This window comes from Staurois parvus, unplaced genomic scaffold (assembly GCF_062004578.1).
Source record: "Staurois parvus isolate SC_StPar_1 unplaced genomic scaffold, SC_StPar_1.0 ptg002360l, whole genome shotgun sequence".
In the NCBI taxonomy this organism is placed as follows: Eukaryota; Metazoa; Chordata; class Amphibia; order Anura; family Ranidae; genus Staurois; species Staurois parvus.
In genome coordinates, this window is record NW_028320156.1 from 1,050,039 (window position 1) to 1,072,500 (window position 22,462).

Genomic DNA, 22,462 nt, shown 5'->3' on the forward strand with positions numbered 1-22,462 from the left:
ACCACAAGCAGCTAATGAAAAGTGCCTGATGGGAAGAGAGAGCGGAGTGACAGATTAGCTCATCAGTCTGCTTCTCCTTGTTCCTCCTGCAGCCAGTGACTGGGGAAAGGCCAAGACCTGGAAGTTTTTAACTTTCAGCACAGAAAAATGTCTCCTGACCTGCTAGACTGGACTGTTCTGTGTAACTCTGAGGACTGGATGGACAGATCTCTTGGCCTGTAAAGCTGAACCCTTTTTTATGTTTTACCTGCCTGGGATTCAGCTTTAATGTAAACGATATCTTGCCTCTGCTGGCATAATTGTGCACTAATTTCAGTTTTTATATTCTGTAGCTTGGACTGGACATTGAGGAACTGGAAGAAATGGAAGAGGATGCAGGGCTTGGAAACGGTGGCCTGGGACGTCTCGCTGGTCAGTATTCTTTCCTCTTGAAAGCCATTCATAAGACATGATTGACATCCTAAGTCTGATTTTACTAAATGAATTGAGAATCTTCACTTCAAATCAGGTTAAGAATGATGTAAAAAGCAAATTCCTGTTTTTGTTTCATTGTGTATGATTGGGTGTTGGAAGTGAACGCAGCATTAATGTGAGTGATTCTCCTCTCACTAAGGGCTTGTTTACACTTCCGTTGCCCTCTGAAGATCGATCTACAGACTGCATTTGACAGGCTATATATTGCCTCTTCACTGCCTGTTTTAACACCTTAAACCCCAGTGCCAGCATGTTGAATGTAAGTGCATTGCATGCGGTGGCAGGGCACCATATTCAGTTGAATGGGGCATATTTCTTGCGTTGAGAAGCCATACCGCCCACCAGAGGGGACAGTTTTTGCTATTCAATGATGCAAAGTACCACCACATATATAAACATGCTCCACTGTCTTCGCAGTTTAAGAGGGAGATGTTGGGGGAGCATAAAAACTCAGCTCAACCTTGTGCATTGAAAAAACACAGGGGCTGTCAGACAGTTCCCATTTCAGATACTGATGGGGCCTATCAAGTCAAGAATGATCATGGGTTTGCAGCTGAAGGCTAAATATATTCCAGGCAATAGACTTGTTTGGTTAATCGAATGATTGTTGTACTGGGCAGAATTTTTCTAGACTCAAGTTCTGAGAAGATTTAATAAAAACAGACAGTGTTTATGCCGAGACCGAGACAACCGAGAGAGGATTACTAATTACTGAAGTATTTTCTGTTTCTGGAGGCGCTCAGCCACTTGGCTCCGTGCATAGAAAGTTCTTTTGAGCTTTGAGTTGTAGGATTAACTCTGTTGTCTAGAATTAAAGGCGCTTCCAAAATAGTTCCACATATCGGCAACTACATTGTATAGTTTAAAGTCAACCTAGCATCCAATATCCTGTACACTATATGGTCAGTGGTTTTGGACATAGGTAGGCCTGATGCTCTGGTGTCCTCAGACTCCGTGGTCACCCCTCCACAATTCTGGCGTTTTCGGTGAAGGGGATAGTATTAATCCTACATCATACAAAAAACCTTTTTAGAAGATTATGAGCTTTCATCCTTGTCCTATCTGTTTGAAGACCTTCCCCCTTTTTTTTTCCTATTTCAACATGAGTGTACTTTATTTAAAAAAGCTAGCTCCATAAAGCCATGGTTTGAATTTGGGGCACAGGAACTCGAGTGTCTACATGGAGACCTGACCTCAACCCTACTGACCACCTTTTGGGCTTAGTCTGATTGTGAGTCAGGTCTTCTCTTCCAACATCAGTACCCATCCTCCTAAATGTTCTTCTGAATGGGCACAAATTCCTCCCACAATACAAAGCAGCATGTCGGTACTGACAGAGGATAGATTTGTGTTGTTTTCACACAGACCTCTCCCCTGTCACATTTCCTCGGTGATCGTCGGGTGCCGGCAAGAAATCTCCAGCTAGGACTTGGTGATCGACAGCTGTAGCCACCAATGGTGGCGCAGGTAGGGTGGCGCATGCACCTCCTCTACTCGGAAATGCAAAATCACATGTGAATTTGCGCAGCCCTGCCACCCTGTAGCAGTATTTCTGCTATAGGGTGGCGGGGAACTGGTTAATAAACTCTTTGGGGTTTTTTTTTTTTTTTGTCTTTGTGGTTTTTTTTTGTTTTTTGTTTTTTTTTTTTTCTTTTAATTATTATTATTATTATTCAGGATTTATATAGCGCCAACAGTTTGATCAACACTTTACAATATAAAGGGGGACAATACAGCAACAATACAGTTCAGTACAAGAGGGATAGGAGGGCCCTGATCCTGGGAGTTTACAATCTTGTTTTTGTGTTTTTTGTTTTTTTTTTTTTTTTCTTTATCAAAGCAGATTATAAACCATATTGCTGGGATTCTTTTATCTAATCTGAAGGTTCTCGCTTCTTACACAGCTTGTTTCCTGGACTCCATGGCTACTCTAGGACTGGCAGCCTACGGGTACGGAATCCGATATGAGTATGGAATATTCAACCAGAAGATAAAAGATGGATGGCAGGTAACATGCTTGTGAGATTTTTCAATATTTGGGCACCAGTACATTACACCACCCACTGACTTTATCCCATAGATTCAACTACCAACCTTTTAGGCTTTATTCACAATGCCATAACACAGTTGTAAAAATTTTACTTCTTACACTTCTCTTTTTTTTTTTTTTTTTTTCCCCTCCACATATTTAGATTACAGGATGTATTTGGCCAGTAAGCATGGTGAAAGTCTGGGTTATGCATACTAATCATTATAATTACCCAAGTGTTGGTTTCCTGGCACTCGCTCTCATCCCTGTGCACATTTCCTGTGTCTTGTCCTGTCATTGCTGTTATCTTGTATTATTATGTAATGGGTGACAGTAATGCAATGGGCTTATACAGTTACATAGTATCTGAAGATGATGCAAAGAAAACAGGAAATTAGAAGTTAGTTGATCCAGTGTGGACATATTGAAGTAGTCTTAAAACCAAAAGCGGAAGTGGCCTTGTTTAATATACTACCCTCTGATGTTCCCAAAAAATCGATTAAATTAATTTTATATATCATATTGGCGGCTCGCATTACCATAGCTAGAAGTTGGAAACAATCCTTGATCCCGCTGGATAGAGTGAAACAAAAACTCAACTGCATAATGGTTAATGATAAACTGACGAGTATCGTCACTGATGATGTGTCCAGATTTGAGAGGATTATATTACTGTATCATGAGTGTCTGGCAGCTGACCCCCCCCCCTCCCCTTATATCTTATATATATATATATATATATATATATATATATATATATATATATATATATATATATATATATATATATATATATATATATATATATATATATATATATATATATATATATATATATTATTTTTTTTTTTTTTTTTTTTTTTTCTTTCTTTCACTTAAGAGTACTTTCCTTTTCGTCTCTCTCTTCCTCTCTTTTTCTACTATTCGTTGAAACATTTTTTTTCTCTGTTATTTTTGGTTCATTTTGGTTTAATTTTTGTTTATTGATCTATGAAACCTGTATGTTCTGATGGCTATGACACTTTTTGTGTGAATTGTTATGCTATTGTCTGCTAATCTTTTTATGTACCTACCAGTGTTATGATTATGATTCTACATCTTGTTCCACCATGCGGGTGGGCCCTTTTTTTCTCTTTTATTGTTTGCCATCTTGTTTTACGCTTTAATATGCTTGTTTCTCAATAAAAATATTGAAATATAAAACCAAAAGCGAACCTTTATTATATTGCAGCTTACCAATTCCTAGATGTGATAGCTGCATTAGTTTTGAGTTTGAGCTAGAGTTAGAGCTGGAGTGTGAGCTGAAGTTTGGCTTCAATTTGTTAGTGTATCAAAATCTGCTAGTACGTCTAACACTCTCCTCCCCCCAGACTGACAATGCTGCTGTCCAAAGGTGCCCCCTGTGCTCTTTCATCCAAAGTTTGGGTGCTCTAATACAGGAGGTGTGTTACTGGCCAGATCACCAGGTGAAAAAAGCCTAAAATAGGAAAGCTAGTGCAGCCACTGCAGAATCTTGACATGAGGGGAGTTTTACAGATCTGATTGGTCACTATTGGTTGACAGTGCCACTCTGTTCTACACACTTGTGACTGAACCATGTATTGCCCTTTAGAAACATTGGCAGTGCTTTCCTATATACAACAGTTACTATAACACTAGTGGACTGCCAATGCCAAATATTGGGTCTCTACCACACTGCAGTGTAAAGCTCAACACAGGTGTTGTTGTTTTTTTTTCTGATCTAAAATGTAGCCAGTGTACAGTGTGCCTGTAACCAAGTGCTGTGCATTGAGTGTAAACCCCCCCGAAAAAAATCTGCATTTCCAGTCATTCCACAAGGGGTAGACTCTGGGACACTCAGGTGTCTGTCTCTGGCATGGATGGAGGAAGCTGGCCGACACCTCTGCAACTCAGAACCAAAAATTGGAACGCAACAGTCTGGTGTCAGGACATCACCCCCTGGTGACTCTTGCTGCCATGGTTGCGTTCCAGTCTTCGGCTCCGAGTGGCAGAGGTCAGCTTTGTCTGTCTCCTGAGTGCCCCAGTATCTACCTCTTGTGGAATTGCAGTCCTGTCACCCTTGGTCTTATGATGAGCCTGTTAAAGTGTTACTACACCCAGGACCCTGCATTCACTATATCTGGTCTCCCCGGACCCTGCATTCACTATATCTGGTCTCCCCGGACCCTGCATTCGCTATATCCGGTCTCCCCGGACCCTGCATTCACTATATTCGGTCTCCCCGGACCCTGCATTCACTATATTCGGTCTCCCCGGACCCTGCATTCGCTATATCCGGTCTCCCCGGACCCTGCATTCGCTATATCCGGTCTCCCCGGACCCTGCATTCGCTATATCCGGTCTCCCCGGACCCTGCATTCGCTATATCCGGTCTCCCCGGACCCTGCATTCGCTATATCCGGTCTCCCCGGACCCTGCATTCGCTATATCTGGTCTCCCCGGACCCTGCATTCGCTATATCTGGTCTCTCCGGACCCTGCATTCACTATATCTGGTCTCTCCGGACCCTGCATTCACTATATCTGGTCTCTCCGGACCCTGCATTCACTATATCCGGTCTCCCCGGACCCTGCATTCACTATATCCGGTCTGCCACAGAACATGCAAATGCAATTATTTTAGTAAATATAAACTGCGAAATACCTTTTTCCCATCAGCAGTTAGAGCAGTCTCGGGACTTCTATCAGTGTCCAGCAGAGCACTGGTTAAATCTTGTAGGAGGAGTTTTTTTCATTCTCCCCTGATTGTCCTATGAGGCTGCATGACCCCTGACCCTCTGTCTGGACAGAGTGCTGATCACATGCGCTTTCCCAAGTAAAAAAAACTGTCTAGCAATATACACCAAACTGAGCATGTGCAGCTTGTCCCCAAGGCTCTGCTTTATTTATTTCAGGTACTTATATAGCGCTGTAAATTTTACGCAGCGCTTTACATATATATTGTACATTCACATCAGCCCCTAACCCTCAAGGGGCGTACAATCTAAGGTCCCTAACTCACATTCGTTCATTCATTCATACATACACTAAGGCCAATTTAGACCGGAGCCAATTCACCTACCAGCATGTCTTTGGAGTGTGGGAGGAAGCCAGTGTACCCAGAGGAAACCCACGCAAGCACAGGGAGAACATGCAAACTCCAGACAGGTGGTCCCGTGGCTGGGATTTGAACCAACGACCTGAGTACTGCCAGGCGGAAGTGCTAACCATTTAGCCACTGTGCTGCTTTATCAGCAGATGGATTGAGGACAGTAGAAGGGGAGGATCAGAGAAGACAGGATCAAACATCCTTTTTACACACTGCAGAGGATTAACCCCTTAGGTCCCACAGTGAGCATAACCAGCATGCTTTACTGCATATTTTACCGTTGTGGGTTTAGTAACACTTTAAATGTGCACATGTGAGCATAATTTATTTTGAACATTCATGGATTTTGCCTATAGAATATATTGTACATGCCATACAAGACTGAAATTACAACCAGAAATGCTGATGCTCGAACATCCGTACCATGTGCAAGAGGCCGAACATTACCAAGTACACGTTCTCTTTGCAGCACAAGATGGGTATAATGTGAAAGTGTTGTGGGCTGTAGAACTTCAAGGCTGCGGACAGTTTGAGGTTTTGGTTTCTGGTGGGCTTGGTTGGTTAATCCTTTTTAATGACTTATCCCTGACTTGTATCCTCAGGTTGAGGAAGCAGATGATTGGTTGAGACATGGAAACCCGTGGGAAAAAGCTCGGCCGGAGTACATGCTGCCTGTTCACTTCTATGGCAGGGTGGAGCAAACGAAGACCGGCGTACGTTGGGTGGATACCCAGGTGAGTGGTGGGTGACCAGTAGGGCTTCTCCATTGCCTGTTGGAGATGCATGCGTAGAGCCAGGGCAAAGAGGCACTGTCATAATGCAGAAGGTTCCTGAAATACAACTTAATACTTGCCATTATCACCAGAATTGCCTCCAATTGTCAATTGCTTGCAGAGCTTACAGGCTTGGTTAGAATCTTCAGCACCCCAACATTTCTGGGTGTGCAAAATGCCTGCGTCCTACCATTGCATGCCTTCCCCGCTCATCCGCTACATCACTATGAAGAAATTCCCTAGTGACAGACTGGCCGGTAATGGCAGCAGGGAGGTGCAGGCATGGGGCACACCCGGAGGTTTTGGATACTGATGTCTCTAGTGACGGCTCTAACTGTGCAGGAGAGCAAAGGTTGGATGTGCCGATGGTACTCAATGGTACTCATGACTTTGGAGTCGCACAACTGTGAATGGAGCCTAAATCTCCCCCTTTTGAGTCATGTTTATACATGATATAGATGTTGGCAATGGACAAGGAGTAATTGTCTTACTACAAGGTGTGATTGTTCATTCTTTAATGCTGTGCTGGTTTCCCATAATACAGGTAGTCCTAGCTATGCCGTATGATACTCCGGTTCCTGGATACATGAATAATACAGTGAACACAATGAGACTCTGGTCAGCTCGGGCACCTAATGACTTCAACCTTCGGGACTGTAAGTCTGACTCTTTGTGAAAGTGCTTTGTGAACAGAGACAAATGGATTCCATACATGAGACTTTTGTGTGTTGTTTTTTTGTGTGTGTGTGTTTTTTTTTTTTTTTTTTTTTGTATGTGTGTTAGTGTGTTTTTTTTTTTGTTTTTTTTTGTTTTGTTTTTTTTTTTTGTGTGTTTTGTTTGTTTGTGTGCAGTGGGCATGCTTATCCATTATCGTACGTTTTGCCATAATTCTGTGTTTCTCATTTAGAAGTTGAGGAAAGGGCTGGACTCCTAATGGTATCTTATTGGTATTGCAATCTTAAAATGTTGATGTATGTAATCTGGTTCCTGGGCAGGCAGCTTCTAGGAGTCCATTCACATGGGGCGTTTTTACTGCGGGCCCTTCCCAGCACGTGGCTGCATGGACAGAGCCACTGTCTCATACAGGGGCGGACTGACCATTTGGAAACTCGGGCACTGCCCTAGGGCCCGGGGTCAGTAGGGGGCCCCTGGTACCTTTTTCATAGGCTTTTTTGAGATTGGGCAAGGACACAGGGGCCCCATGATCCCTATTGCCCGGGGGCCCCATGAGTTGTCAGTCTGCCCCTGGTCTCATAATATGATATGTGGGTGAGGGTCCCCAAATGCATACAGGATACATTCAGTGAACTTCAACCGAACTTCTCCAGGTGGCATGTTAGGACACAAGAGCTGTGTTCATGCAGTCACATGTCCCAATAGAAATGAATGGAACGTCCACACAGGGACGCATGCCACACCTGTGCATTCCTGTACCGGGAAAACATGGACCTGCAGAGGGCCCACAGTAAAGCGCCTTGTGTGAATGGACCCGAAATCCAGAGGATCTCCAGGGTCTCCTTTGTAGTGTACTGTAACAAACAGGGAAATGGAAGGTCCACACCACTGACAAAAGGTCCAGATAAAACTTTATTCCAATGAAAGTCAGGGGGCTTTTGGTTACTCTTTGGACTGCCCCCCCCCCCCCCTGACTTTTATTGGAATAAAGTTTTATCTGGACCTTTTGTCAGTGGTGTGGGGCCAAAGTCCCTAACTCACATTCATACATACACATACTACAGCCAATTCACCTACAGGCATGTCTCTGGGGTATGGGCAGGACTTTATCTAGTTCCCAGAGTTGGACTTCAAAGCCCATTTTAACTTTTTCTGTTTAATTTTGTCTAAATTAAATCCCAGGTTCATTTATACAGAGGGTGTGTAATGTCTTACGGTTTGTTTTCTTTAAAAACCAGCCACAGCTTGAGTAGAAAATCCTGTCCCCTGCCAGCATGCTTAGATTAGGACCCTTGCTCTCCCAGTGATCTTTGTGCAGAAATCCAACACTGCCCTGTTGCAGCCAGAGTTCTCCAATCGGCAGGAAGCATGGACTAGGTCTGACATGGCAGGGGGTGTGTCAAGCCTTTGCAGAGAAACCACTGCTTCCCCACAGAGAGTCATTCTCTGCAGCTGCTGGCAGGGAACAGGCTTTCTCACTCAGGCTGTGGCTGCTTTCTAAAGAAAACTTGACTGTAAGACATTTTTAAACCCCTTGGTTTTTTTTGTTTTTGTTTTTGTTTTTTGATGCACCTGGAATGTATTTGGCTCATTCCAACTGAAGGCTTCATTGGGCTTTAATGTAACTGGTGTTAGTATTTTTAGTATTTATTTTTATGTTCACAATAATCACATAAGTGGAACTTCACCCTAAAGGAGAAGTTCTGCATTATGTCCTCCCCTCTCCTATAACATTTTGTTGTCACATTTATAATTTTTTGGGTGGGTGCGGGTGCTTAGTTTTCAGCAGGTACCCGCTCCCACTTCTGCTGGAATTACCTAGGTGATCCCATCGGACGTTCTCTATCACCTCCCCACCCCTCTGTCAGCAGCCTCTTGGGACATGTCACAGGCAGGGGTGTATTTACCGCAAGGCATTTGCCTAGGGCGGCATTTTTCAGGGGGGCAGCACCATCCCCCTAAAGAAGGAATGGAAGAAGGGACACACGCAGCACGGGGATCTGAGAGAGGCTGCTTGATGGTGTATGCAGAGCCTGACTCTTGTTCCCGGAGATCTCCTGAGCTGTGAAGGTGAGTGTTTTATGTCTTCCTGGGGTGGGGTTGCCAGTGAATAGGGGGAGGTGGTAGTGGAAGGCTCTCTTGGGTGGGGGGGAGGGTGTTGGTCATCATCAGGCTCTCTTTGTGCGGGAAGGGGGTGTTGGTCATTGTCAGGGTCTCTCCGTGGGGGGGAGCCAATTTTTGTGTTGCTTGGGGCAGCACAAACCTAAATACACCACTGGTCCCAGGAGGTTGTGGGACCATTTAAAAAGTTCAGTGCAGCTCACGCATGCACAGTAGGGAGCCAGCTGTGGATCCGGAAGGCGCCACAGCCGGCTTCCCATGGCAAAACATGCCGGGGACCCGAAAACCGTTGAAGAACCAGCCCAGGTAAGGATAGCTCTGGATCTTTGCACAGGTAAGTGTCCTTTTTATTAAAAGTCAGCAGCTAAAGTATTTGTATCTACTGACATTTCATTTTTTGCAAACCAACCTGAAGATCCTCTTTCAGCTCTAAATAGGGTTCACTTGTGGTTTGTATATTGTAAAGCCCATCTATATTTGCAGAAACAACCGTATCTAACAACCTTGAGGTTTACCAAATTGGAGGCTACACGGGTCGGAGGAGCAGATTTTGCAAGCCGTGCTTGTTTGCAAAAAAAACTGCATTACAACAGTTTCCTCTAAGAGTGATCTGTCCTGTGATGAAAGCTGAATATCGGTGCAGGAATGACACATCAGTTCTGTGCAGGGGCGGTCTGACCATTTGGAAACTCGGGCACTGCCCGAGGGCCCGGGGTCAGTAGGGGGCCCCATGAGATGCCCCTGGTACCTTTTTCATAGGCTTTTTTGAGTTTGGACAAGGACACAGGGGCCCCATGATCCCCTATTGCCCGCGGGCCCCATGAGTTGTCAGTCCGCCCCTGGTTCTGTGCACAACCGGTGAATGGCAGAACGGAGTTGTACATTCATGTGCAGACGGTCCATACATTTCTTGTAGGATTCTGCACTAGGCTGCCAATGATGTTTTGTGTATGTTATATTCAGGGGCGGACTGACAACTCATGGGGCCCCCAGGCAATAGGGGGTCATGGGGCCCCTGTGTCCTCGCCCACACTCCAACCACACACAAAAAAGCCTATGAAAGGTACCAGGGGCATCTCATGGGGGCCCCCTACTGACCCCAGGCCCTCGGGCAGTGCTCGAATGATCAGTTCGCCCCTGGTTACACTGCATTGATGATTATGGACAGTTTCTTAACTGTTTACTTTTGTGTTCCAGTCAATGTTGGCGATTACATCCAGGCTGTATTGGACCGTAACCTGGCAGAGAACATCTCCCGAGTGCTCTATCCTAATGATAATGTAAGAAGCCTACTATTAAAGCGAATTAAAACTCAAATTATTTGTATTTATTATTTTGCTCAGTTTGTTCGCTCTAAAAGTCATTTAAAGTTTCTCCAGGTAATGATTTGGTAAAGTTCTTACCCAGCACTTGCAGTATACTGTACACCTTTCAATGCTGCTGGCTGAGATCTGCGTCTTCCATCATACATTCAGTCTATGTTTAGTACAGGGGCATCCCTAGGCAGGTGCGGGCCTCATCGGGTGACACCTATCGCACGGGGTGACACCGGACCCGCTCCACGCAAAAGGAAAGTTTTAAAGCAAGCCGACGATCCCTGCAAGATGGATCGGATCTGCGGATTGAGCATAATAGATCAAAGTCCGATCCATTATGCTCCCCAATCCGCAGATCTGATCCATCTTGCGGGGATCATTGGCTTGCTTTAAAACTTTTCCTTTTTCGTGGAGCTCGTGGGGAGATCAGTTAACCCCATATAGGTTGCAAGCCGACTATCCGCGCAGGATGGATCAGATCTGCGGATTGGGGAGCATAATGGATCAGACTCCGATCCATTATGCTCATTTTGCAGATCTGATCCATCCTGAGGGGATCGTCGGAGGGGTGACACCAAGTGGTACCACTCCGGGTGACACCAAACCTAGGGATGCCCCTGCAGTAGAATGTGACAAGTGGGGAAAAATAATCCTTATCACTGGTGTATCTACCACGAGGCAAACAAAACGTATGCCTGGGGTGGCAATTTTTAGGGGGGCTGCACCGCCCCCCAGAAGAAGGGACCTTTTGAGCAGCGGCAGACAGAGCCATGTAGGGCCGCCATCAGAGGGGTACCTTTTGGTACTCTTGCAGTGGCCCGGACAGCTGGAGAATCAATGTGAGGGAAGGCAGTTGTAGAGCGATGCTCGTGTACCTCTCCCTCCAGCAGCTGATGAACCAGGACCAGGGGACAGCCTGGAGCAGGGAGAGAAGAGGCTGAGATGAAAGAACCCGGAGGAGGTGAGCTGTGTTGTGTTTTGTGGGATCCCCCTACACTGACAGATCGTATGGGACTGCACACACCTCCCTCCCCCCCTCCTTCCTGCTGCCGGAGATCAGCAGCCCTTGGAGGAGGTGTGTGTGCGCACCCCTATACGATCTGAGAAAGGAAGAAAGGGAAGAGAGAGAGGGAGGGGGAAAAGAGAGGGGGGGGCGATAGAGAGGGAATTATATATACATACACACTCTTATTGACTCTCTCGCTCTCTCATTGGGGGCGGGGCGCAAACTTTTTGTGTTGCCTAGGGCAGCACAAAGTTTAAATACACCACTGATCCTTATATCAGTTTCTTTGAATATCTGTTAGTGTGTGTGTGTGTGTGTGTGTGTGTGTGTGTGTGTGTGTGTGTGTGTGTGTGTGGTGTTTTTATTAATTTTTTTTTTTAGTTTTTCGAAGGAAAGGAGCTGCGTCTGAAGCAGGAGTACTTTGTGGTGGCGGCATCCTTGCAGGACATCATCCGCCGCTTCAAAGCCTCCAGATTTGGATGCCGGGACACAATCCGGACCGGGTTTGATTCTTTCCCAGAAAAGGTATGATGAGCTCCCATCAAATGCTCTTAGCCTGGTCTCTGGAGCTGCTTGTAGCTTAAAATTCATTTGTGGAACACGTATCTTTCAGGTGGCCATTCAGCTTAATGACACTCACCCGGCGCTTGGAATCCCAGAACTGATGAGAGTATTCCTGGATATTGAGAAACTTCCATGGGAAAAGGTAAGTCACCCACCACTATATATAGGAAACAGCAGAATGTAGCCGCACAAAAATGTAGGAATTGCTTGTGGACACAGAAAATCGAAAGGGGGGCGATTAATTGGTGAAAAAGCACAGAGCATTTTTAAAGGTAAATTGCTACTCAAATATTTTTCCAATTAGGCGAAAAGCTTCAGCTGCTCATGCTGTAAAGTCCGGGTCACGTCACAATCTCTGCTTTCCGGATGTGTTTTTGCATGGGGTGTTTTGGATGCTTTCTAGTATGGAATACTCCGCCTTCCCTTTCCCTGTTTTGATTTGATTTTTTGTGTGTCTGGTTTTTTATTTTATTTATTTATTTATTTTTTTTATTGTGTGTGTCTGGTGTTGTTGTTTTTTTTTTTATTTTTTTTTTATTTTGTGTGTGTTTGTTTTTTTTTGTGTGTGTGTGTGTGTGTTTGTTTTTTTTTGTGTGTGTGTGTGTGTGTGTGTTTTTTTTGTTTTGTTGATTGTGTGTGGTGTTTTTTGTTTTTTGTTTTTTTTTTTGCTTGTTTTTTTGCGTGTGTGTTTTGTGTGTATGTTTTAAGAGTATTTTTTTTTTTTTTTTTTTGATTGTGTGCGTGTGTGTTTTTTGTGTGTACGTTTTAAGAGGAAGATCAGAATTGGGTTTGGCCGGTGCTCCCTTTCGGTAGACATTGCAGCCAGGATCCAGAGCAGCAGTTTCTCCAACCAAATTGAATATTTCAGAGCTTTTGCTAATATTTCTGGATTATTATTATTTATTATATAATATTTTAACTTCCCTCTTAGGCCTGGGAAATCACGAAGAAGACCTTTGCCTACACTAACCACACGGTGTTGCCCGAGGCTCTGGAGCGCTGGCCAGTGGACCTGGTGGAGAAGCTGCTTCCCCGACATCTGCAGATCATCTATGAAATAAACCAGAGGCACCTGGATGTAAGACTTTCCTCCCCAAGAGCCCTCATCCCCAGTTACAGATTGATCTCTTCATTTAATTCTCATGTCCGAAGCAAGGAGGCAGCCATTGCTGGCTTCCATTTAAAAATGTGGATCCGTACATTCATGCAGCACAAGAAAATCAGAATAGTTGGATTGCCCTATACTTGCTCCATGTCTTTGCCTCGGTGTATTGAAGCCAAATAAATATGACTGATAACTGGCTTGCATTGCTTGGCTGTAGTCAGAAGTGGCAGCCACATCATTTGTTGTGACCAGTTTCCTTTAACCCAAACTAGTGCTCTTCATAGCCACTTAATCCTGCTTATCTGCCTGACTGATCATAAAGCCACAACAGTAAAATCAGTATATGTAGTAAATCATGCTTGTTATGCTTACTATGGAACCTAAGGGGAAAATCCTCTGCATTGTGTAAAAATGCTGTTTGATCCTGACTTCTCTGATCCTCCCCTTCCTCCAGTGTCCGCCTCTTATCTCTTGATAAGACATATTGTGTGGAGACACTCTGCACATGCTCAGTTTGGTGTGTATTGCTAGAGAGGATTTTTTTTTTCTTGGGAGAGTGCATGTGATCAGTATAGGGTCAATTGGCATTGCCCAGACAGAGGTCAGGGGTCCTGCATCCTCGTAGAGCAGATAGAAAGCTCCTCCTACAAGCTTTAACCAGTGCTCTGCTGGACACTGATAAAAGCCACAAAACTGTTCTAACTGCTGATGAGAAAAGGTATTTAGTAGTTTATATTTTCTAAAATAATTGCATTTTGGTGTACTGTGGGAGACCAGATATAGTGAAAGCAGGGTCCGGGGAGACCAGCTATAGTGAATGCAGGGTCCTGGGAGACCGGATATAGTGAATGCAGGGTCCTGGGAGACCGGATATAGTGAATGCAGGGTCCGGGGAGACCAGATATAGTGAATGCAGGGTCCGGGGAGACCAGGTATAGTGAATGCAGGGTCCGGGGAGACCAGGTATAGTGAATGCAGGGTCCGGGGAGACCGGATATACTGAATGCAGGGTCCGGGGAGACCAGGTATAGTGAATGCAGGGTCCGGGGAGACCAGGTATAGTGAATGCAGGGTCCGGGGAGGCCAGGTATAGTGAATGCAGGGTCCGGGGAGGCCAGATATAGTGAATGCAGGGTCCGGGGAGGCCAGGTATAGTGAATGCAGGGTCCGGGGAGGCCAGGTATAGTGAATGCAGGGTCCGGGGAGGCCAGGTATAGTGAATGCAGGGTCCGGGGAGACCAGGTATAGTGAATGCAGGGTCCGGGGAGACCAGGTATAGTGAATGCAGGGTCCGGGGAGACCAGATATACTGAGTGCAGGGTCCGGGGAGGCCAGGTATAGTGAATGCAGGGTCCGGGGAGGCCAGGTATAGTGAATGCAGGGTCCGGGGAGGCCAGGTATAGTGAATGCAGGGTCCGGGGAGACCAGATATAGTGAATGCAGGGTGCGGGGAGGCCGGATATAGTGAATGCAGGGTCCGGGGGGAGACCGGATATAGTGAATGCAGGGTCAAGGGGGACCGGATATAGTGAATGCAGGGTCTAGGGTTTAGTAACACTTTCATGTGTAAAATTAAAAGCATATTGAATATAAATTATTTTTTCCTGTTGAATTTCAGAGGATTTCAAACCTCTACCCTGGAGATTTAGCTCGTCTCAGGCGTATGTCGCTGATTGAAGAGGATGGCATAAAGAGGATCAACATGGCTCACCTGTGCATTGTCGGTTCACATGCTGTCAATGGGGTGGCCAAAATCCACTCAGACATTGTGAAAACACAAGTGTAAGTTCACAGGGATTTGTCATGGGGATCTTATTAGGTTGTGAGTTGTTTTTATCAGAAAGCATTGCTATTCGGCTTTTTAAAACGCAACCCAGCACGCAACCATGTCTTCATTATGTCATCTGGTGTTCTCATTTCTGCCAGGGGATGGTGATCCTGGCTGCCTTTTTAATGTGTTTAGTTTTATCACCAACTGTACGCACTAAAGGTATGTTTATAAAGTAAAGATTTATATATGGTACTAAAGAGGCAACATTTGGGTTTAAAAACCTTAACCTGGGCAACAAAATAAATAAAAGGAAAGTTTACTTAAATCCAATATACAGTATTTCCTTTTACACGTGTTTGCAGCCTATGCATGTTGCAATCTACTGTAAGAAAAAAGTCCCTCATCTTATCCAAAAATGCAGCGGCTGAAAATACATAGATGTGAACTTGTCCCCTAGGAAACCATGGCAAATGGACTGTAGTGAGTTTCTGCAAAAAGCATTTAAAAACGCATTGGTGTGAATCGGGCCTTCTATTGGGGAAAGATGGCTGACCTACTAACTGTGACCACTAGGTGGCTGCCTCTAGATTTCTATAAAGGGATGGAGATGGATATGCTGTTTAGATATAAGAAAAAAAATAAATATATATTGGATGTATGTGTATATAATATATATATGTTATACATATATCCAATATCATATATATATATATATAATATTTTTTTTTTCTTGTATCTAAACAGCATATCCATCTCTATCCCTTTCATAGAAATCTAGAGGCAGCCACCTAGTGGTGTGTGTATGTATGTGTGTGTGTATGTATATATGTATATGTATGTATGTATGTATGTATATGTATATATATGTATGTGTATATATATATATGTATGTGTGTGTGTGTGTGTATATATATATATATATATATATATATATATATATATATATATATATATATATATATATATATATACATACATACATCTATATATATATATATAATGGGTATGTATGTGTGTGTATATATATTTTAATAATACACACATACGTACATATCCATCCAATATATATTAATACATATATATCTCCAATATCATATATATATATATATATATATATATATATATATATATATATATACACCACTAGGTGGCTGCCTCTAGATTTCTATAAAAGGGATAGAGATGGATATGCTGTTTAGATATAAGAAAAAAAAATATTTTTTATATATATATCTATATCTCCATCCAATATATTTTAATATATATGTATATTGGATGGAGATATATGTAGGTGTGTGTGGTATATACATACATATCCATTATTTATTTTTATATATAGATAGATAGATAGATAGAGATATATATATATAGAGATAGATAGATAATTTATTCTATCCATCCAATATATATTTTATTATATATATTAATACATATAAGTATCCAATATCTCATATATATATATATATATATATATATATATATATATATATATATATATTCGTGTGTATTACTATAATATGATAATTTTTTTTGTTAGATTTAAAGATTTCAGCGACCTGGAGCCGAACAAGTTCCAGAACAAGACCAATGGAATCACACCTCGCCGTTGGTTGCTGCTGTGTAATCCGGGTCTTGCAGAACTTATAGCGGAGGTAAGTATTCAGTCTTCTGTTGACCTTTCCTCTGGCTATGCTGGTTTCAGTTGGGCTTTAAATAAAGGGGGCTTATTTCTTGTGCTTCAGAAAATCGGTGAGGATTATGTCAAGGATTTGAGCCAGCTGTCCAAACTGAAAAAGTTTGTTGATGACAATGTATTCCTCAGAGACGTGTCGAAGGTGAAAGAGGTAAGCTGTACAGATTATTTGGAAGGCCAGTGAAAAGATATGTGACCGTAAGGGAGATTTACGAAGAGTGAACTCAGAAGCTGATTGGCTACAATGCACGGCTGCACCAGATTCTCACTTCAGCTTGTTCAGTGATGCTTTGACCATAAAACCTGGACGCTGACTGGTTTCTATGCAGAGCTGCACCAGAGTTTTCACTTTTCAGTATTAAGAAACCCCTCCAATGTGAGAAATGTGCTAACCAGACCAGGTTGCTCAATGATTGGAAATGGTCCCTGCACCTCGTCTTATGGAGGAAGCTTTAGGGGTCCTTTCACACGGGACAGACCCATTTAGCGGATCCGCTTGCTCAGAAGGGGATCTCTCTGCTGATCCCCGCTGAGAAGCGGATAACAGGTCTGTGTCTGCTCTGCCGCTACAGAGTGGACAGCCCACTCTCCTCAATGGGCGGTCGGATGAAAATGAACCACCTCTCCATCTCCATCGAACAGACGGAAGGGAAATTGGATCCCCATCTGTTCCTTCTTCCTTCTTTTTTTTTTTTTTTGTAGGATTGGATGTCAGCAGACACGTCTGTTTACACCCGCCCAGGGGCGGACTGACCATTTGGAAACTCAGGCACTGCCCGAGGGCCCGGGGCCAGTAGGGGGCCCCATGAGATGCCCCGGTACCTTTTTCATAGGCTTTTTTGAGTTTGGGCAAGGACACAGGGGCCCCATGATCCCCTATTGCCCGGGGGCCCCATGAGTTGTCAGTCCGCCCCTGCACCCGCCGCTCCATAGAGGAGAATGGAGGTTCCGATCGGGTCTGCCTGAAAAACGGGCAGGCTGACCTGATCGGGATGTCCATGTGAAAGTGTCCTAAAAATGCCTCATTTGAATGGTCTCATCCCAGAGGTGGGGAATAGCTACTATAGCTTTATTTATTTATTTTGTTTCTGCTTCCAGGAAAACAAATTGAAGTTTGTTCAGTACCTGGAGAAGGAATACAAGATGAAGTTGAATCCAGCTTCCATGTTTGATGTGCAAGTGAAGAGGATTCACGAGTACAAGAGACAGTTACTCAACTGCCTCCATATCATCACTATGTACAACCGTGAGTATTATTTCCCCCCCCCCCCTTCCTCTGAAAGTGATCCCCAGCAGATCCTTTTTTTTTTTTTTTTCCTGGTTTAGTCATTTGACAGGCAGCTAAGAGACAGTCGCCTCTCCCTGCCTGAATTGACCCTTAAAAGGCCACTGTGCCGCAACTGTGCATTACATGCGTTTCCAACATGGTCCTATGTTCTTGAATAGGTTTTTGTTTGGCGGCAGTACTGCCCACCAAACGCACTCTGTGGTGTGATACTTGCCACCCTATGGCCGAGTAAAGTAACCTGGCAGGAGGGCCATGTTTAACTCACTGCTGGAGGCCAGTAAAACCTCGGTTCAACCTCCTCCTTATGGAGAGGAGGAGGTGTTTTGTAGTTCTAACATGATTTCTGTCCTAGGGTGACAGATGTGTACACTGAGTGAATTGTCACCCCACTACAGGAAGTGTTACTGGCTGGATCGCCAGGTGAAGATAAATGGAAAGTGGTGGGGAAGGGGGGGAGAGAACATGTATACAGCTGCTAACATCTATGGACTGCTCATCTGTATTATATTTAAACCCCAACTGCAAGGGTTAACCGCTGGTTTAGATCTAGGGGAGCACACAGTACTTGCCTGGTCCTCCAATACCTCAGCAGGTGTTGCTCCCCCACTGCTAGACTGGTCCCCACAGCTTCTTCTCCCCCACGCTTGAGTAGTCTAATGTCTTGACATCATTGAGACCAGTGCAGGGTCCATTGCCCTTCATTGAATGTGATCATGTTCAGTGTAGGGCTATGGTCCCTGCACTGGTCTTGACTACATCTGGACATTAGAGTGTGGGAGCATGGGGCAGAAGACACTGGGGGGGGGCAGTGTAGCAGTGTGGAGGATGGGATAAGGAACAAGTCCCCTAGACCTAAGCAAGCAGCTAGCCCATGCATTGTGGGCACAGCCCTGCTGCAATGGTGAAGTTTCAAGTTTCCTGCAGTTTTTGTTGTTGGCTTTAGATCATATTTTAAAGTTTCTAAACCCCGGACCCTGCATTCACTATATCTGGTCTCCCCGGACCCTGCATTCACTATATCTGGTCTCCCCGGACCCTGCATTCACTATATCTGGTCTCCCCGGACCTTGCATTCACTATATCCGGTCTCCCCGGACCCCGCATTCACTATATCCGGTCTCCCCGGACCCCGCATTCACTATATCCGCTCTCCCCGGACCCTGCATTCACTATATCCGGTCTCCCCGGACCCTGCATTCACTATATCCGGTCTCCCCGGACCCTGCATTCACTATATCTGGTCTCCCCGGACCCTGCATTCACTATATCTGGTCTCCCCGGACCCTGCATTCACTATATCTGGTCTCCCCGGACCCTGCACTCACTATATCTGGTCTCCCACAGTACACAGAACAAGAAAATGCAATTATTTTAATAAATACACACTACCCCTCAGGTTCCACAGTGAGTATAACAAGCATGCTTTACTGCATATACAGACTGATTTTACTGATGTGGGTTTGGATAATACTTTTAAATTCCTTTTTCCTTTTTTTTTTTTTTGTTAATCATTCTTTCCAATTATTCAGGCCACAGAACCCCAGAGTAATTTCAGCAAAAAAAAAAACTCCTGGTTTGAAAAGCAACTTGCTGTTAAGGGGTCTCTAAACGTAGACTATAAAATTGGCACATTTTGGTCACCCTTCTTCACACAGGTTCATACCAGACATCTATTATTTAATGCATCTGTAATATTTAATGGATCTTCAATATCCATTACATGGCTAATTAAACCTTCTCACATTCTCTGCTAATGAGTGACAGCAGAGGACGGATGTTGCAGCATCTCCATATCTCTCAGACCTCGCTGTGTTCTGCACAGTCCAATTTTATTTTTCCTTCTTTTTCCAGGTATTAAAGAAAACCCCACAAAGGAATTTGTTCCAAGGACCGTTATAATTGGTGGAAAGGTATCCAAAGTTTATTGCGATCAGTACCTTCATCTTTGTTTATTTTGTACATTTTGGATGATTCCGTTTTTTTTATTCCATTTTTTAGGTTTACTATGTAGTTTAAGATTCTTTAGGCCGGTAACTTGAATTGAGATACATTGTCATCTAATGTCAAAATGATCCATTTAAATCTATTGGGTGAGAATTTAATAGAAGAAACGATCCTAAATAAACCTTTGTCCTCCCATATAAAAAAAAAAAAAAAAAAAAATTAGTGTTCACATACAGCCTGCTGTCAGCTCAGGTGCCACAGATATAATCTGCCCATGCGGACGAAAACCGCTTGCATTTAAATGAGCTCATTTAGACCTGGTGTTGGTGGGCTTTTGTTTGCTTCAAGTAGTTTTTTGCAGTTGTCTTTGTCTATGGGCACGCAAAAATGTAAGTAGGTTAAATGTCGCAAGGAGAATAACTCCACCTGTCCGTGAATTCTCCATGATTTCTGAGCTCCAACTGACAGTTTAATCTCCATCTACACAGACTGATATATTCCTCCTTGCTTTTTTTTTTTTTTTTTTTTTAAATAAAAAAAAAAGTGGTAATGGGTCATAACCTCTAGCTTTTATTGGGGTGTTTTTCCCCATTGGAGGAATTCACCCTATTTGTCTGCAGATTGTTGTCACCAGTATAGAATTTGATGGGAATTTCAACATTTTTAGTTGTCACAGTAATTGGAAGTTAAGCAGATTTAACATTTTCCAATAAGGACACCTGTTTTGATGACAACTGCCTAAGCTTGACACAAAGTAAAGGGAAATACTGCATCTCTGAGGAGACAGACAACAAATTCCCTAACCCTTCCCTGCTCTGTCCAAAAGTAAAACCAAAAAACTGGTTTTGCATGTCCTTTACCCTATTATCTGGTTGACAATATGGCCCACAAGTGTGTGTGTGTGTGTGTGTGTGTGTGTGTGTGTGTGTGTGTGTGTGATTGATATATGTGTATGTGATTGATATGTGTATGTACGTGATTGGTGTGTGTGTGTGTGTATGTGATTGATATATGTGATTGGTGTGTGTGTATGTGATTTGATATGTGTATGTATGTGATTGGGGTGAGTGTGTGTGTGTGTGTATATGTGTATGTGATTGATATGTGTATGTATGTTATTGGTGTGTGTGTGGAGAGATAATATAAAATCAAGGAGGGCTTACTTAACTACTCTATCCAAAACTAAATTGTTTAATTGGACCTGGTCTAAAAATTTATTTTCTTCCCCCCCACTGTCACCTTTTTTATAAATACACGTGTGTGTGTCTCAAAAAAATTAAAGGCATACTTTTTAATCAGAGTCTAGCATCAAGTCAATGGAACTCCTGGGATATTGATCTGGTCCGTTAAGTAGTAGAGGGGGTTGTTAATCAGTTTCGGCTGCTTTGGGGTTAATGAAATTAAATGGTGCACTAGATGAGCAACAATGAGACGACCCCCAAAACAGGAATGGTTTTACAGGTGGAGGCCACTGACATTTTTTCCCTACTCCACCTTTACTGTCTGTTTTTCACTAGTTTTGCATTTGTCTAGGGTCAGTGTCACTACTGGTAGTATGAGGCAATACCTGGACCCTACAGAGGTTGTACAGGTAGTCCAACTCCTCCAGGATGGCACATCAGTATGTGCCATTGCCAGAAGGTTTGCTGTGTCTCCCAGCACAGTCTCGAGAGCACGGAGGAGATTCCAGGGGACAGGCAGTTACTCTAGGAGAGCTGGACAGGGCCATAAAAGGACCTTAACCCATCAGCAGGACTGGTATCTGCTCCTTTGTACAAGGAAGAACAGGATGGGCACTGCCAGAGCCCTACAAAATGACCACCGCCAGGCCACTGGTTTGAATGTCTCTGACCAAACAATCAGAAACAGACTTCATGAGGGTGGCCTGAGGGCCTGAACTCCTCTATTGGGCCCTGTGCTCACTGCCTGGCACCATAGAGCTCAATTGGTATTTTCCATTGAATACCAGAATTGTCAGGTCCACCACTGGTTCCCTGTGCTTTTCACAGACGAGAGCAGGGTCACCCTGAGCACATGTGAAAGGGTCTGGAGACGCCGTGGAGAACGTCATGCTGCCTGTAACATGGTTCAGCATGACCAGTTTCATGATGGGTCAGTGATGGTCTGGAGAGGCATATCCATGGATGAACTCACAGACCTCTAGAGACAAGAAAATGGCACCCTGACTGCCATTAGGTATCGGGATGCAATCCTTGGACCCATTGCCAGACCCTATGCTGGTGCAGTGGGTCCTGGATTCCTCCTGTTGCAGTGGGTCCTGGGTTCCTCCTGGTGCACAACAATGCTTGGCCTCATGTGGTGAGAGTATGCAGGCAGTTCCTGGAGAATGAAGGAATTGATACCATTGAATGGCCCCCACGCTTGCCTGACCTAAATCCAATAGAACACCTCTAGGATATCATGTTTTGGTCCATCCGATGCCGCCAGGTTGCACCTCAGACTGTCCAGGAGCTCAGTGATGCCCTGGTCCAGATCTGGGAGGAAATACCCCAAGACACCATCTGTTGTCTCATTAGGAGCATGCCCCAATGTTGTCAGGCATGCATACAAGCACGTGGGGGCCATACAAACTAC

The 22,462-nt window shown here is 44.0% G+C and overlaps 1 protein-coding gene across 1 annotated transcript in view; it reads left to right on the top strand.

Annotated features, from left to right (window-relative positions):
• Positions 1 to 22,462, top strand: part of PYGL (glycogen phosphorylase L) — a 53,332-nt gene that overhangs the window by 17,038 nt on the left and 13,832 nt on the right. Inside the window, exons 3-15 of the mRNA XM_089665810.1 lie at positions 333 to 411; positions 2,379 to 2,482; positions 6,214 to 6,345; positions 6,929 to 7,040; positions 10,378 to 10,460; positions 11,884 to 12,027; positions 12,116 to 12,208; positions 12,998 to 13,144; positions 14,790 to 14,953; positions 16,480 to 16,594; positions 16,685 to 16,786; positions 17,734 to 17,881; positions 19,775 to 19,833. Of these exons, the coding sequence (XP_089521936.1) occupies positions 333 to 411; positions 2,379 to 2,482; positions 6,214 to 6,345; positions 6,929 to 7,040; positions 10,378 to 10,460; positions 11,884 to 12,027; positions 12,116 to 12,208; positions 12,998 to 13,144; positions 14,790 to 14,953; positions 16,480 to 16,594; positions 16,685 to 16,786; positions 17,734 to 17,881; positions 19,775 to 19,833 (1,482 nt within the window). The remainder of the gene's footprint in view (positions 1 to 332; positions 412 to 2,378; positions 2,483 to 6,213; positions 6,346 to 6,928; positions 7,041 to 10,377; positions 10,461 to 11,883; positions 12,028 to 12,115; positions 12,209 to 12,997; positions 13,145 to 14,789; positions 14,954 to 16,479; positions 16,595 to 16,684; positions 16,787 to 17,733; positions 17,882 to 19,774; positions 19,834 to 22,462) is intronic.